This window comes from Rhipicephalus sanguineus, chromosome 11 (genome assembly GCF_013339695.2).
Source record: "Rhipicephalus sanguineus isolate Rsan-2018 chromosome 11, BIME_Rsan_1.4, whole genome shotgun sequence".
Taxonomy (NCBI): Eukaryota; Metazoa; Arthropoda; class Arachnida; order Ixodida; family Ixodidae; genus Rhipicephalus; species Rhipicephalus sanguineus.
Genome location: NC_051186.1, coordinates 38184481 through 38200516, shown reverse-complemented (window position 1 = coordinate 38200516; position 16036 = coordinate 38184481). Strand labels below are relative to the sequence as shown.

Below are 16036 nucleotides of genomic sequence, written 5' to 3'. Positions count from 1 at the left end.
ATATATAGACACTTTCGGCAGGCACTAGCCATCGCCGTGATGTTCCGCATAAAGTCAAAATCGCATCGTGCGTCCTGTGCTCTGTGAGCGAGTTAAAGCATGCGAGGACTGCCGGTGATCGCTGCTCAAGCAGAGGCAAAGCACCCCACTCGCCTTTCGTCGTGCGAAATGCGCATGGAGTTGGGGGACAGAGGAGGGGCCGAGTGCCTCTGGGAGGAAGGAAATGCGTGCTCTGAATTACATGGCGTTGTCATCGGCGGTCTCACGCGTATCTCTAGAGGAGATACACAGGTGGCTCATAGCTTGGTACCAGGGGCGTAGCCAGGCGGTTGGGGTTCAAACCCCACTTCCCCCACCACCCGATATTTTTTTATTTTGCTGGGATATATATGAGAATAATAAGACGGACTCTCCAGCCACGTTTTGTATTTAGTTCTTTTTAAAAAAATATGACCCTATGTTTCAAGACCCGTCCGGTCTCAAACGCACGCTCGAGCATAAATAAAGTATGCGTGCGAACACCGGTCCTTCTCAACCCTCTCCCCCCTGCCGAAAAAAATTTCTTACTATGCATGCTTTGTATGTGCATGGTGTTCCGTCAACGCAGTTTGCGTTGTAGCTACAGATAGCAACGCGGCCGCAGTAGCGAGCGTTTTCGCTCGCTGCTGCGGCCGCGTTTCCTACAGGAGTGAGCGGCTAGCCTTTCTTCGTATATATCATTCCAATTGGTAGCATTCTATGCTTCGCTCCAGCGGCGAAACTTCTACAAGCTCGCATAAACTGTGTGGGAGTGGAAAGCGAGGGGGTGATGTGACGGTGAGGAGGCTGGAAAGGAGGGAAGGGTAAAGCATAGCATAGTACAGCAATGGGGTGGGAAAGGGGAGGGTGGAGATGGAAAGGGTAAACCACAGGATAGTAATGGGTGGGAAAGGGAAGTGAGGAGGAGGGAAAGGAAGAGGGCGCCACTGCAACACAAATGAACGTTTTCTTTCCCAACATGGACGCCGGGCAGACTGCACGATTGGAACGCCAGCGAGCGCTTGCCCGTGAACGGCAGCGTCACCGAAGGGCAGGCGAATCACCGCTCTGTACTTCTTACAGCTTTTACGTTGACTAGATGGATTTTTCCATGATGTCCGTCTATTCTCCGGGCAGAAAGCTTAGCGCGTACTAAATACGGAAGCACGTGTGTAAAGTAAGGTTTTCTCATGGGTCCTGTCAACTTCGCGCCAACGTTAACAATTCGATCGATGTACTATCAACTCACCCACGCAAAATGGCACGCGCTTTGCGTCGTCTAGCCACTCTTCGTGGCTTTCATTTTTTTCATAATTTTTTTTCTCCTTTTCAATAGCCATCTAGCCGAGGTCGTGCCTGGAAAAGCAACGAGCGACAAGCTTGCCGAAGTTGTTACTTCGGCAGGCTTGTAAGATATCAAAAAACCTTGCAGTACCCAAGCTTTCATATTACATATTGACTGATATTACCCACCTTGAGAACAAGTGTGCAGATTAACCAGGATGCCATGCCTCCCGAAAAACTGGCGCAATCGTTACCTTGGACCAATTGCCTTGACGCGGTTACGCCCAGGCCAAGATATCCTAGGTCACTCTACGTTCTATCCAAGATATCCTTCATATTTGGCTCGTGAAATGCAGAGAGCGTAGTTGGCGTTCTCAAAAGCGCGCCTCAACACCTCAACACTGCCAAAACAAATCCACGTGGCGATTTTATCTTTCTGCGCATGCGCGGGTGCAGGTCAGAACGGCTACTGCCGGCTAGTGAGCCGACTCGATCCACTCTCGGTACTGGATTGTAGGCCAATGTCAGACCAGGCCAAGACGATCCGAGGTCGCACGTACAATGCGAGCAGGCGAGCAGCAGCTTTTAGAGGTCTCGGTCAGCTGCGCGGGGGCCAGTGCTCCAGTGGGTTGTGCCGCATAGGAGGAAAGAAGCGGAGGAAAAAAAGTGTGTCATCCGGAGCTGGCGAGGAAAGGCGGCCAGCGAACGGAGCGAAAACATGGACGGCCTGCTGAGAGATCGTCTCACCATGCTGGCCGCACTGGGCACGGGTGTCGTCGTTGGCATCAGCGGCATCTACCTCTACTACCGGCTCAACCGCACGGTCAGCCGCGAGCTGAGCAGCCTGGCGTGCAGCATCGCCGACCTCCGAAGAGAGATCGAGCAGCTGAGGACCGAGGAAAGGGGCGAGACGCCCGTGAAGTCCGACTCCGTGCCGTTACAGCATTCCCTGCGCGAAGACGACGAAGATGACGAGTACTACGACTTCACCGACGTGTGAGTTTCGCGAAAGCTGCGCGTTTTGTCTAGCATACCGGCGTTAGAAGTGCGGGGCAACCGTCGCGAACTCCCGGCCCCTTGCGTGGTTAATTGCCATCATGATGCAGGAGGAAGTGGGCGCTGTCAACAAAACGTGATTGCAGCTACGAACGCCGCACTTCGTACCTTGCCTCGCGAGTGCATTTTTACAACGTCGGGCAATAACAGTCGACGAGAATCGGCAATGTCGTGCGCAACATAGTCTGCTAGTTGTTTACCGTAACAAAAACAATGGCGCGCTTTGCAACGTCAGCCTTTATTTTCTTGCTGTTGCCGCGTTAGTGCCCCAAATAAGCCACGCCTCAGACAACGACGTTTGGCGCCCCTCTAACAACAAAAGATTAAGTGAAAGAAAAGTAGGGCAACGGATGATCTGTCTGTATTTAAAACGCAACCGTTTGCGGTGAACTTAGCTGCAAGACGTTTACAAGGATATTAAAAAGAGCGCAAAGCACGCACATCTATGTTGTAGAGACGAAGCAAAAACTGTAGCGTGACAAAAGAGCGAAACAAAATGTAAACGTAGAAAGGTGCTATCGAGGCATTTTTGGCACTTGTTCTCGCGTGCATGACTGGATTATTTTGCATACAAGCTTAACTCTTTTACTAGTTTATTTCTTTGTCTCAACTGTGCACTGCTGTAAATGTTGTACTTGTGAGTTGGCACTCTTTAATGAAAACACTCAAGACAGTCACTGTGAAATACAAGCTTAAGTCCAACATTTGTTTTACGCGTATTCTTGTGACGAGGTCAGTATTAAGGCACACATTATATTTATTGACAGTGACGGTGTCATCAGTTTTAACACAGGACAGCATTGAAGCATAGTTCATGTACAGTGAAGTCATGGGCAATGCACGTGAGTTTCCGGAAGCTTTCTCTGGCAGCACTGAAAAGCCTGGCTGTTGTGAGCTTAGGAGTAAACAAATGTTGACCAGTCGTAGCTCCACTGCTAGCCCACTTACAGTACTGTTTGAGTTCACGATGCAATGCAATGAAATAACATTTCGGTCTTACGGCAACAGTTGTAGTTCAATGCTCATTTGGGAGATGTGACTAGGGCTATACTCGGTTACAACCTAAAAAAAAATTTAAGCTCCGCTCACAGAACCTCAGAGTGCTTGCCCTTCACCTGTGAAAGACAGTAGTGCTAGCTGGTTTCCACTCAAACAGTAAACACTTTTTCTCAAATAATGTAAATACTATGCATATTATGAGTTCAAGGTATGTCGTTTTTACCTAAAACATTACTTTTAGCTGAGCAGTAACGTGAGAATCCCGGACGACGTTTACCAGGATGTTCAAGTTTCCGACCTGAAACCCGCAACACAAACATGCGTCTTTATGAGAAAGTCTACTATTTGAAACACGCACAAGTGCTTGACATCACGAAAGCGCTATTGGAAGGGGTATCTACGCAAATTCTCTGTGAGAGGGACAGCAATGGCTGTTGGCGGAGCTGGCATCTTTTCTTGGGTTGTAATAGACTATAGGTGTAAGAGAACCAGAAGTTGGTTACGGCATCATTGTACACCTTTTTGGTGTTTTCGTGTAACGTTTGTTACTGCCTCACATCTTAGCCACTCTGCAATTAAGTTGGCTAACCTTGCATCATGTTTGAAACCACTTGGGATTAAAAGGGCAACACGGTGAAATAGCACTGATTTAGCGCATATCTGTTGTGCCTTCATTTTTGTTCTGTGTAGCTTCAACTACGGCTTAAATAGCACTCCCAGCATACTGTTCTTTTTTAAAGGACAATAAAGAGAAAAACAATTTTTCACGTGTTATTAGTAAGTTACGATTTCACAATAACAAAAACACCACTCTTACCGCGAAAAGACAAAGCGGGTGGCGATGCCGCCTTTAAGTTCCTACACCAAACATCGGGACGTCATAGATTTTAACGGCATCTACTAGCTCCTAATCGCTAAAAAAAGAAGTACATTGTCGTGCGAGAGAGCCATATACTTAACATACCAAGTTTCAGTAAATTTCGTTGAGCCAATGTCACCAAAATACAAAAAAATGCACTTTGAAATCCATGACGTCGCGTGCGGAAATTTCGGCCTGAAATTTAAAAATGAAACTGACCTTCTCTTAGTGAACATATGATAGTGAAATTAACGACCTTAAAATTCTCAGAGTGCAATTTATCAATCTGAACCGATTCATTGTTTCACTTTAGCGTCCCTGTAACTGTATTGCACACTGCACAGCGAGGACGCCTCGTGGACGGGGCTGCGCGAGGCTGGAGACAGTGCGTGGCTCGACTCGCTCGATGCCGAGCTGGACCGGCCTGGGGACAAGCAAGCGCTGCTCAACAGCATGCTGGCTCGCGAGTCACAGTATTCCCGCTCGTGCGCTTACTTCTGGCGGCTTGCCAAGGCATCGCACCTGTGCGGCTTGCAGATGAAGCCTGGCCGCGCTAAGGAAGAGCTCGCTCGTCAAGGTATCGCTTCCACTATCGTATCTTCAAAAAAATGAAGCATGTGTCAAAAGAGGCACATCCGTTGCCGTGGCCATCTAATGTTTAGTGCATGACCATGTAATGGTCAGTTGTGACAATGTCATGTTTAATCGTGACTATGTACTGCTCAGTCATGACCATGTAATGCTCAATCATGACCATGTCCTGCTTAGTTGTGACCATGTCATGCTCAGCCATGATCATGTAATGCTTAGTCGTGAACATGTAATGGCTGTCCCTTACGAGGGTTACTGTAATGATGGTGGTGGTGCATCAGGAGTAGAAATTCTCACGTAAGCTGCTCTCGCAAACCGCTCATTTTCTTGTTAGTTTGCCCAGAAAACAATGCGTGATGTCCGCTTTCCTGATGTGCCCTTTAAGATGTCGCGATGACCTGTCATGGTAGCACAGCATGTAACGTGTTAGTGCTGGGAGGCTCATGGGCACGGGTCCGATTACCAGCCGTGGTGGCTGTGCTTTAATGGGGGCAAAATGCAAGAACACTTGTGTATTTAGATTGGGTGCACCTTGGGTCGAAACTAATTGGGAGTCCCCCACTACAGCGTGCCTTGTAATCATATAACGATTTCAGGTTGTAAAACCACAGCAGTCATTATTATATGAGATGTCACACAGGCCATATACACAACCCTATGGGGCCTACACATAGATGATTATACAATATGGAAAGGGAGTCAAAGACTTAAATCATTACAAGCACTGAATGAGGTGAGCGCCACTCCTGTGTTTTTCTATCATCCTTGTTCCTTTTGCACTATGTTTTTTTCCTTCAGAACTCATAAACCGACTCACCCAACAAAACATTTTACTATGTGTGATCTTGCTTAGCATCTGTAGAGCCTCCTCACACACACACAGCCTGGTGCATCATGAAGCAATAGAATGAGTCCCTTTGCATCTAATTGCATCTCACAATCATGGCTGTAGAGTTTAAGGGCTTTAAAATTGCACTTTAAAACTTGATCGATTCTTGATCAATTTTGATGAAACTTACCAAGTTTATGTATCTATTTAACATTTCATGCGCCCTTTTTTGTGAGCAACGTTTTTCGTGCACTGAACGAGTTAGGAAGTAAGTGAGCGTTTCACAAGAATCTTGAATGAGAAATGTGTGTGCAGCAAAACAAGAATCGCTTATCTAAGTCCGTTTGAACAAAAGTGACGGTGTGTTGAACTTTCATGAGTGAAATCTCAGAGCTTGATATTGACTCACTCGCGAATGTCCTGGAATGGGGAGACTACCCCAAAGACGATGCCTAAATGAAAACAAAATAAAGATGTTTATTCTCTCTCTCTCGCGAATGTCCAACATATCATAATGACATGGCTCTGCCTGAATGAGGTGAAGCTTCAGAGGCCTCAATAACAAACAGAGTGACAGAAAATGTGCACTATTTTGAGGAGAATCCTTTTGAATACAAACGCAATGTGCACTGCCCATGAGAGGGGCATTTGCAGCCACATTCTTGGTGTATCACCGACTAAAGAAACCTTTGATGTTTCTCTCCCTTTCTTTTTTCCTTCCTTCCTTGTAGCAAAGCTTTTGTGCAGCTGGTCTATGCCCTTGCAGTGTCGTAGACTCCCGCTCACTCTGAAGGTCGGTCGTGCTAGAGCTTTTGCTCAGACGCAAATTTTGTTTGGATCTCATTTCATTCAGAAGCACCCCCAAGGCAGGTTTAGGGTAATTATGTTCAAAGGCAGGACCAAATTTTCCTCCTATTGTCTAACAGGCACCTCCGGGCAGGCAGCACGGGGTGGCTATTGTGATGAGTCTGTGTGTGCGTGTGCGATCTTGAGAAGCACAATTCCAGCTCGCGCGATCCTGTGCCAATTGTGAAGCGTGTAGTTGAGGACAGTGGCACTATCCTCACCTAAAGCCCCTTTCGGAACTTGTCATATCTGTAGTACTGCATGCAATTATTACTGTATTTCCCTGGCTGAGTAGGTTTTATGTCTGTAGCTGGCATGCAGTGTTTGCTTTTTATCATGGCTCATACCTGTGTCATGTGGGTGACGCTAATGGCATTGAACATTAAGGATTTTGAATTTCTTAGTGCCATTATTTCCTGAGTAAGAGCCTGGAATGTATATTTAATAGTGTTAAACATTGTGGTGACCTACCTGTATGTACATTTGATGTAGCATATGGATTTGTAATTGCATTTTCCAAATGTAAACACTGATGGGTAAACATGTTATTGTGAATGCATCATGAATGGCCATATATGAAGTGAAATTTGCATCTTTATAGGCGTTTCTGTGTGCATGTTTGCGCACGTCTTAGGAGAATACTTGTCGACCTATCTTGAATCTAAAGCTAAAGTTGTTTAAATGGGGTGCGCTTGTGGGTTTTGAAAATGTCAGCTTGAGTTTTTAAAGAAATACTGTTGATTCATAATCCTCAGCCTGTTCTACATCGACTGCAAAATTAAGGCCACTGTGGGCCTTCGTTCTGCATTGTACGTTATTATTCTTCAAACAAAGATTCAAACTACCTCCTCAACTTGAGCATTGGGGTTGAGGATAAATTCTATTGAGCATGAATTTGATTGTGTCATGGGTGTAAAAAGACACTCTTTTGATTAATGTAAATATCTGGTGAGTTATACAGCTTGCAGACTTTTTCATTGCGATGTAATTCAGCACAGCTATCTTGGGGGCTGCTACCAGGAAATTAAAAGAAAGCAGTGTCAAAACGAGACAAGAACTTTTAGGGATGGAGACATTGCCTGTACTCGTCTGTGCCCAATTCACAACGTTACTGTTTTCCTTATTTCTTTTCTTAACTTCAGCTCTTTCGTTTTACTTCCTTGTCTTGCCTTCTTTTTTCTTTTCTTTTTTTGCATTTTACACACGACCCACACTTCATAACCAATCACGCGCCCAACATTTCACCTTTTGACATGTCTTCTCAACCTGCACACTGTTGAGAGATACATTAGGGTTTGTGGTGTCCCCTGTCGCAGCATTTGCCCGTGCCCAGCAGGCCCTGCGGCTAGACGAGTCCAGCCCAGAGGCACACAAGTGGTACGCCATAACACTCGGTGCACTCTCCGAGTACGTCAGCACCCAGGAGAAGATTGAGAATGGCTACCGCTTCAAGGTTGTCGCTCTTTCGATCCACGCTTGTGGCTATGCATCGTGCCAGTTTTCTTCACTCTTTACACTTGTTAAACACTATTCTTTTACATTTGTAGAACGTGTGGTAGAGTTGTCATCATCAGCAGCAGCTCGTTCAATGTCCACTGTAGGACGAAGGCTTCTCCCAGTGACCTCCAACCCACCCTGAGCTGTGAAAGCTGATTCCATTTTATGCCTCTAAATTTCTCAATTTCGTCACTCTACTTAGCTCTTTACCATCCTCAGCAAAGGGTTCTAGAGTATCTAGAAGTTACAAGATGCGAATCGGCACTCCTTTAACCCTTTGCGGTCCGAAACCTTTAGCCACCTCCCATCACTTCTGGTGTGAAACTGAAGAAAACAAAACTCAAGTAAAAGAAGTTTACTTACTCATTCAGAGATAGCGAATAATGCAGTGAGAGAATGCTTTATCTACGCTTTAGCTTTGTGGCCCTCTGTAGAGGGCTCCTGGTTAAACAGATTAATCCACGCATCACTACATGCCCACAGCATTGATTCATGTGCCCACTTAGACATCAATGGGCATGTGGATGATGGCTTAAAGAGAAAAAGTTAAATCAGTCTCAGCTGATAAAGCATACATTGAAAACTTCTTTTGTTGCTAATGAACTCGTAAATAAACATAATTGTCATTGGTAGGCACATTTAACCTTTCATCTCCCAAATTGCTTTTTTTTTTAAAAGTCCAGCTTAAAGAATTCTTTTAGCACTTCACAGAGTAAGTAAACACAAGAAATGCATTCGAAATAGTATTTTTTTATCAGATTGCTAAAAAGATTGGATATAAGGAAAGACTGCTCGGATTGCGGTCAGTTTTTCTTGTGCTGTATGGTGGGTGATCGTTTTGTAGTATTGTTGTGCCATTTGTGCATAAAGAAAAGGAGAACTAGACACTTGCTTAGATAAGCGTTTGGTAAAAGAAATTGGGACACTTTGCTGTAGACAACCTTACAGTCCAAGGTAGTGGATGTGCAAAACGTGCGGACATGCTGTGTTCGTCAATAGGACATAGAGGTTTCATGTAGTTGGCATGCAGTAGTCTATGGGTAAACGTATGTGGACATACTGGGCATAGAGTGTGAAAAATTGTCGACGCGAGGTGTTGCTGGAGCCGACGTTTCGACAAGTAGACTTGTCTTCTTCAAGGCTTGACTTCAAGCCTTCTTCAAGGCTTCAAGGCTTGAGTTGCAGCCTTGAAGAAGACAAGACCGCTTATCAAAACGTTGGCTCCAGCGACATCTCGTGTCGACAATTTCTCACACTTTCAAGCTTCCATTCTCCCCCGAACTTTTTCCTTTTTTTTGGGCATATAGTGGGCCTAAGATTACCCTAAGGGCATACGACAGGTCTTTAGATAATTCCAGCGGTGCTCTCCCAACCAGTAACTTTATGCGCAAATGCATCTTAAAGGGACACTAAGGAGCAAAACGATTATTCTCATATTAATATATTAATCTTTCACAATTCCAAGATCACCATGCTTGCTGCGAGAAGACGATTGGTCCACGGGAGAACGCACAAAAAGAAAATGGGTGGCGACGCCGCCTTGGAATTATCGCGCGAAACGTTGTGACATCATAGATTTTGACAGCATCTACTAGGTTCAACGTAGTTCTTTATCTGTAAAAATGAAGTACATTGTCATCTGAGGGGGCCAGAGGCTTAAAGTACCAAGTTTCAGGAAATTTCGTTGAGCCTGTGTCACGAAAATACGAAAGATACACTTTGAAACCGTGACACCATGCACGGAGATTTCGGCACGATATTTAAGAACGAAACCTTGACCCTGATTTTCTCCTCTACGTATTAGTAAACCTGTGATGGTGAAATTAAATGACATTAGATTTATTGGAGCACAATATATCAGTTTAAACCGATTCATTGTTTCACAAAACAATATGTTGGGCAAGTTGGTTTCTAGCTTCCGTATTTACAGCACGAGACGACACCACCGAGAAGGCACACACAGCACTCCGTGTGTCTTGTGTGCCTTCTTTTCTGTGGTGTCGTCTTGCACTGTAAATAGTGAATTATTGTTTCACTTTAATGTCCCTTTAAGTGGGCACGTGAGCAAGCCTGATTTTTCTTTAATGACTGCACGTAACATTGAAGAGTCGTCGCACACGCTGCTTGCAGGAACACGTGGACACAGCAGTGCGGCTCAAGCCCCAGGACCCAACGCTGCACCACATGCTGGGCCGCTGGAGCCTCGAGGTCGCAACACTTTCTTGGTTGGAGCGCAAGCTGGCCGGTGCCCTCTACAGCCGTCCACCAGACTCGACTGCGCAGGAGGCACGAGCCCACCTTTTGGCGGTGAGTCGTCGGTAATGTAATGCTAGTACAGTACTCTTTATGGGACCTGAAGGGACCGGGATACCCGCCACGCTGGTCTAATGATTATGGTGCTCAACTGCTGACTCGAAGGTCGCGGGATCGAATTCCGGCTGTGGCAGCCGCATTTTTGATGGTGGCGAAAATGCTTGAGGACCGTGTACCTGGATTTAGGTGCACATCAAAGAACCCCAGGTGGTCGAAATTTCCGGAGCCCTCCACTACGACGTCCCATAATCATATCGTGGTTTTGAGACGTTAAACCCCAACAGTTATGTTATTATGACGGCAACAGGAAAATATATTCCATCTAACAGGAGTTCCTTTAACTGAAAGCTGAACAAGGCTGCAGAATTCAAATAAAAAATTAATCGTATTGCAGGCATTTGTTCCATTTAAGCAGTAATTATGTTCAAGATCTTTCCGTCTGCTGTACAGTGCCCGCATAAGGACATGAAGAAGGCTTATGCAAAACCAAGGTTCAGGGGAGTCTGCGAAATAGGGAAATGTTTTCATCACAGTTCAATCTGTAACTGAGCTGCTGCAGTGATGCAGTTCTTTGAACTTCCAGTAACCGGTCTAAGTTGTCCAGAATTATTCACTTAGGCATTGAAATCTATTTAGAGTATAGTTGCTAAATACAGGATAATAAAAGAACAGAAAACATACTATTTACAAATTTGTTGAACACCACCAAAAAGCACATATCACTACACTCAAACTGCATCATGTTAGGATGTCTTTCTGCAGCATTCTGTTAATGGGTGCAAGGTCGCGGGCTGAGTTCCCGGCTGCTGCATCTGTATTTTAATCTGGGGAGACTGTGAGATGTCCTCACAGTATTGGGTTCCCGTGGTTTGGTCAAAATTAATCCAGCGCCTTCCACTATGGTTCCCTGTTGCCCTGGGACGTCAGTGAAATACAAATTAATCGATCAATCAATCTCTCTGTGTAGGCTGACAAGCTGCGGCCAGACTGGAAGGAAAACCTGCTCTACATTGCCAAGGTAAGTTCTCTACTAATCAAAACGGTCAAGACAGTAAGCCTGATGAGCGGTCATGTAATAAGACCAAAAGGGTTGCTGGCATGTCGTTACACTACCATCATTTCCTTGGTTGCTGTTGTCATGCTGAGGCATCACAACCATTCATTACTCTGTCCTGTGAGCTTTCTCAGTTAGTAATAGTTTACAGTAATTAGCTGTTAATTGCTCATTGTTGTGTTCTCTGCCCCTAATGAAACTGGAATCATTCACTGGCATCGGCACAATCTCATTGCATTGATAATGGGAAGGTGCAAGATCTTAATGTGTGTGCTGCAAGCAACGTCTGTTGCCAAATTTTTCGCGCTTCCATCTGGGCGTAATTTTTTAAACTATGTCTGTCGAACTGCTCAATTTGTGTTTTGCCAACACTCGTCTGTAGGTTAACCACAACAGTTGGTAAAGCTATGGCCTTTGTGTTGCGTAGTTCAATTCAATTCATTTTCATTCACGTACAGAAACTCCATACAGGTATCCACAATCTATTCGGACCCATAGCCAACTGCTAAGGGCGGATCCAGTAAACTAGGTAATACACTTTTGAGGCTAGAATTTAGCTATGGACATACCGATAAGAAAGAGAAATGAACACATAAACCCTGCTTTTCTTCTCTATGCGAAAGACATTGGACTATAACAAGGATATGTTGTAGTTAAGATAACAAGCTACCGTAAAGTACTGAGGAAGCACCCAGTTTCGCGCCAGCGCCCAGTATTAACATTTCATAAACTTTAAATTGTTAAAGTTATGTGCTAAGCGCCCACCATAGTACTGCCTCGCAGCTTTTTCATTAGCTGCCATCTTGGTTTTTGCTGTTTCGGCTGAACAATTAGATCTAGGTTAATGCAATTTTCAGCAAAAGTGGGTTGGGCGCTTCCATGTTATTGGCTGTAGTGAATTACACTAGTGATAAGACTGTCCTTATTTATCAAAACAAAAAATGCAATTTGACGTATCACCAGTGGTGCGCATGTGGCTGCTCTGTAAAGTACCGCCATTGCCCTGTCTACAAACATGGCGCTTCTGGTTTGATTGCAGACGTACATCTGTGAAGGGCATTACGGACCTGCCATGGCGTGGATTGACCGTGCCGCAGCCCTTCCTGTCGTGGACCCTGGTGTAAGTGTATTTGCAAAGTTCCTCTATTTTTCTGGAAGACTCCCAGTGTTCCTTTACTCCTCCTGATTACACAAGCATGACTTCAACTCTCCTGTAAGATGGCCCCCGTCTTTATCGAGAATGTGCGCCATCAATAATGTTAACATACAAAAAATCCTCTTACTCACGAAGTTCTACCTTAACTACAATATTATGCGTACCCTACGCAACGACTAACTATGGATTACACCCAAACCTCGATATAAAGATCACGGATATTAACGAATTTTCGGTTATAACGAAGTAAATGAAGAATAGTGTTGTCATATATGCAGTGTTACAAATATACGTTTATAACGAATTTTTGGATATAACGAACTTATTTTTGTGTCAGATGTGACATCGTTATGATGAGGTTTGGGTGTACATTCATTTTCTTATACTGCTGGCTGCAGACTATGGAACACTTTAGCTTGTAGCATCTCATCATCTGCATCATTTTATTTATATAAGAAAATTGTTCACATTCATCCACATAACTTGCAATAGTAACCAAGATAACAAGAAAGAAAAAGCTTTTCATGCATTTGTATCAAAGCTATTGTAGCATATGTATATTTAATTGTACAGTTAAACCTGGATGTAACGAAATTGACAAATTCCTCCGAAATCTTGTTACAAACAGGTTATTGTTATATGCAGTTTCAGCATGAAAATTCGGAAAAGAAACGCACATATGAAATAAAGGGGAACAGAAGGCAGAGCTCACCCAAAACATTTATTTAGCAGCGAAAAACTGCGTTATTTTGCTGTATTGCTTGTTCGTGCGGGAAGGCAATACTGAACGTTCAAAGTACATCAATACAACGCTGCTCCGTCATCATCTAGCCATGGCCTCCAAGATTGGCTGCGGCAGCGCGCCATCGCGGTGCCGGAGCCAATCTTGGAGGCCACTGTCTCGCGAACCTGCGGCACAAGGCGGCAAAAGCGCTTGACAAGTCAACCTCCGGAGATCCGTCGTCGTCACCGTGGTCGCGGACGGTTTCCATTAGCGCCTAATCTGACATCTCCTTGGTAGTGACGACACAGTTGTCAGCATTAAAAAAATTGCAAAGCTGAATGTCGTCAGGGGCTACTGCATTCACGCACAGCGAAACCACACACATGTGCACGGCGTCGAAAACGAAGAGCGAACTCCATATGCGGCGCGAAATTGAAGCGTAACGACATAGAACAAAGATATCTTTTTTTTTTACCAACGAACCTGTTTAGCAAATTATTCCGTGTGAGAGGATCGCAGAAAACTATCTTCATCTTAAAGGGTATGTGCCACTGTGCGGCTACCTGAGAACGAGTACAGAGAGAGAGAGAGAAACACACAGAGAGACGGAAAGAAAGATATAAAGAAAACAAAAAAGAACAATTCGTGCCGAAAAAAATTTCTTCACGAGGTGCAATTCCAGCCCACGTACCCTCGATCTGAAGGCGAGCATCCTAACCACTCGGCTATCCAGGCACGCATAGTGTGCGGGGGTGAGAAAGGGAAGTGAGCATGAGGAGGAGAGATGTGATGGTGAGGAGGAGGGGAGAGAGTAAAGCGTAGCACAGAAAGAATGAGCAAAAGAGAAATAGAGAGAAAGAAGTGGAAAAAGAAAAAAATAGAAAGAGAGGAAGCAAGCATTGCGTCGTCTAGCGACCAGATACAGCACCACTTGGCCAAACCATGCATGCGCAGTAGCTAAGCCACGCCCACCGACGGAGACATCGCACACAACCTCTGCTCTATAGTGCATAGCCTGGCTGTGTACTCCCAAGGAGGAAGCCATGGATCTTGAAGCTAGACGCATCAGTCGATGGGGAGTACGAGCGGCGTCGGATCCGTGCTTCACTGTGCCAAGCTTTGTGTGACTTAGTGCAAACTCTCCGCATTTTTTTTTTAGTGGCATCACCAGGTGTCACGTTAACTAAGTGCAGTTCAGAGACTACTGCAACAACCGAAGAGTGGCATTGCCAACATTAAAATACGAAATCTAGCTAATTAGGCTGTTCAACTGAATCCTGCTAATTGCTCTTTTTTACCCCTTCATGGTTATTGCTTTGCATGATCACCCATCTTTTGTTTGTCGTACTTGCATTAGCTTTCACGAATGACTGTAGTCCTCTGTGAACTTTCAAGGTCTTTGCAAGTGCACTGTTTGCAGTGCCTTTCATTTGAGCGTCGACAAACTGCATTTCGTGCAGGACGACACCGTGCAAAAGGAAGTGGAAAACCTGCAGCAGCAGTACCAACGTTACCGGCCATGAACAAGGCTCTCCCTCATCGGACGACGTAACACCCCGTTCACGAGAGCTACCACATTCGACCATGAATGGGGTTCGCTGTTGCCTCTGTATGCCGAAAAACGGAAGTGTCGGACGAGAAGAGGCATCTACTACATTAGACACTCTTCAGTGACACATGTCCCGTTGTGAATACGCAACCGTTGTTTAAATCTTGGGGGTAACCATGGAAGGGCGTGACTTGGCGCGTTATAACACTGGCACGGCACCTAGAGTGTTCTTACGTAAGACTTCTTGCTCGCTATTTACTACCTTTCACAAGGCCAGTGGTCATGCCGAGGACATTACAGCCCTTTAAAGGTCTGTGCCGTGCGCGTAATGGTGGAGATGTGAGCAGAGACGGGCGTCGACGTTTGCTCTGCGCCTCTGCAGTGCCGCATCTTATGTTTGTTTTTGTTTCGAGATGACCTTTTTTTATCCACGCTCGACCAACGGCTTGGAACCCCTACATGGTGCTGGGAAAGTCAACTATATATACACATGTTAATATCTGTTGTTTAGCTGAGGTATGGGATCATTATTTCTGACGTTACAACATGGTTATTCTTTGTTACGTGACTTCTCTCTTACATTCTTACATACCGTGCTCGTATATGCCCGAGCTGCGTGGTAATGCCGTTTTGCCTCATTTCACGTCGCCTTGCCGGGCACAACTTGAAGGTCTCGTGCTGCGCAAGGGATAAAGGGCGGCGAAATGGCACGGTAGTGTGACGACAGTCTTTGTAAACGCTCAGGCTTTGCAGATGAGTGTTGCATGGTATAACAGCTTCAGCGCAATATGGACAAGTGATATTACAAGCAGCAACACAAGGGCAGTGCTGCCAGTTGTTTAACACTACCAGAAGTATACTTTATGTTGTGACCTTCTTTACATATTACATCTGTGCAACACTGAAGCTATTGCATTATATCTTGTAGGCTTATATTTATGCCGCTTAGCTGTCAATTCTTATAATGAAGAGATAAGAGCACACTGTGATGCCACGCGTTGTGGTGTAGATGATCCTTGTTGAACGAGAACTTGACGACAACTTTTTAACTGTCTCTCATTTAGGGTCGCTTGACATTTTTTTTCTTGTTTGTTTCAGACAGCATGCGAAAAAGCTCTTCTGGAGCAGTTACAAGGACAGTTTTCGATAAAAATGCACATTTGACAGCACTCATGACAGAAGGATTGAGTATTATCGAGCACTAGTACTGTGTCCAAATAGAATAGCTTTCATTCAGTGAAAGTTTAAACATAACTCGCTG

At 45.0% G+C, this 16036-nt stretch overlaps 1 protein-coding gene across 1 annotated transcript; it reads left to right on the top strand.

Moving 5' to 3' along the window:
- The first annotated feature begins 1839 nt into the window (after positions 1 to 1839).
- Positions 1840 to 16036, top strand: LOC119374119 (regulator of microtubule dynamics protein 2). Its single transcript, XM_037644185.2, has 7 exons — positions 1840 to 2298; positions 4561 to 4793; positions 7799 to 7935; positions 10110 to 10286; positions 11260 to 11310; positions 12386 to 12466; positions 14687 to 16036. The coding sequence occupies exons 1-7, from the start codon at positions 2021 to 2023 to the stop codon at positions 14747 to 14749; spliced, it is 1020 nt and encodes a 339-aa protein (XP_037500113.1). The 5' UTR covers positions 1840 to 2020; the 3' UTR covers positions 14750 to 16036.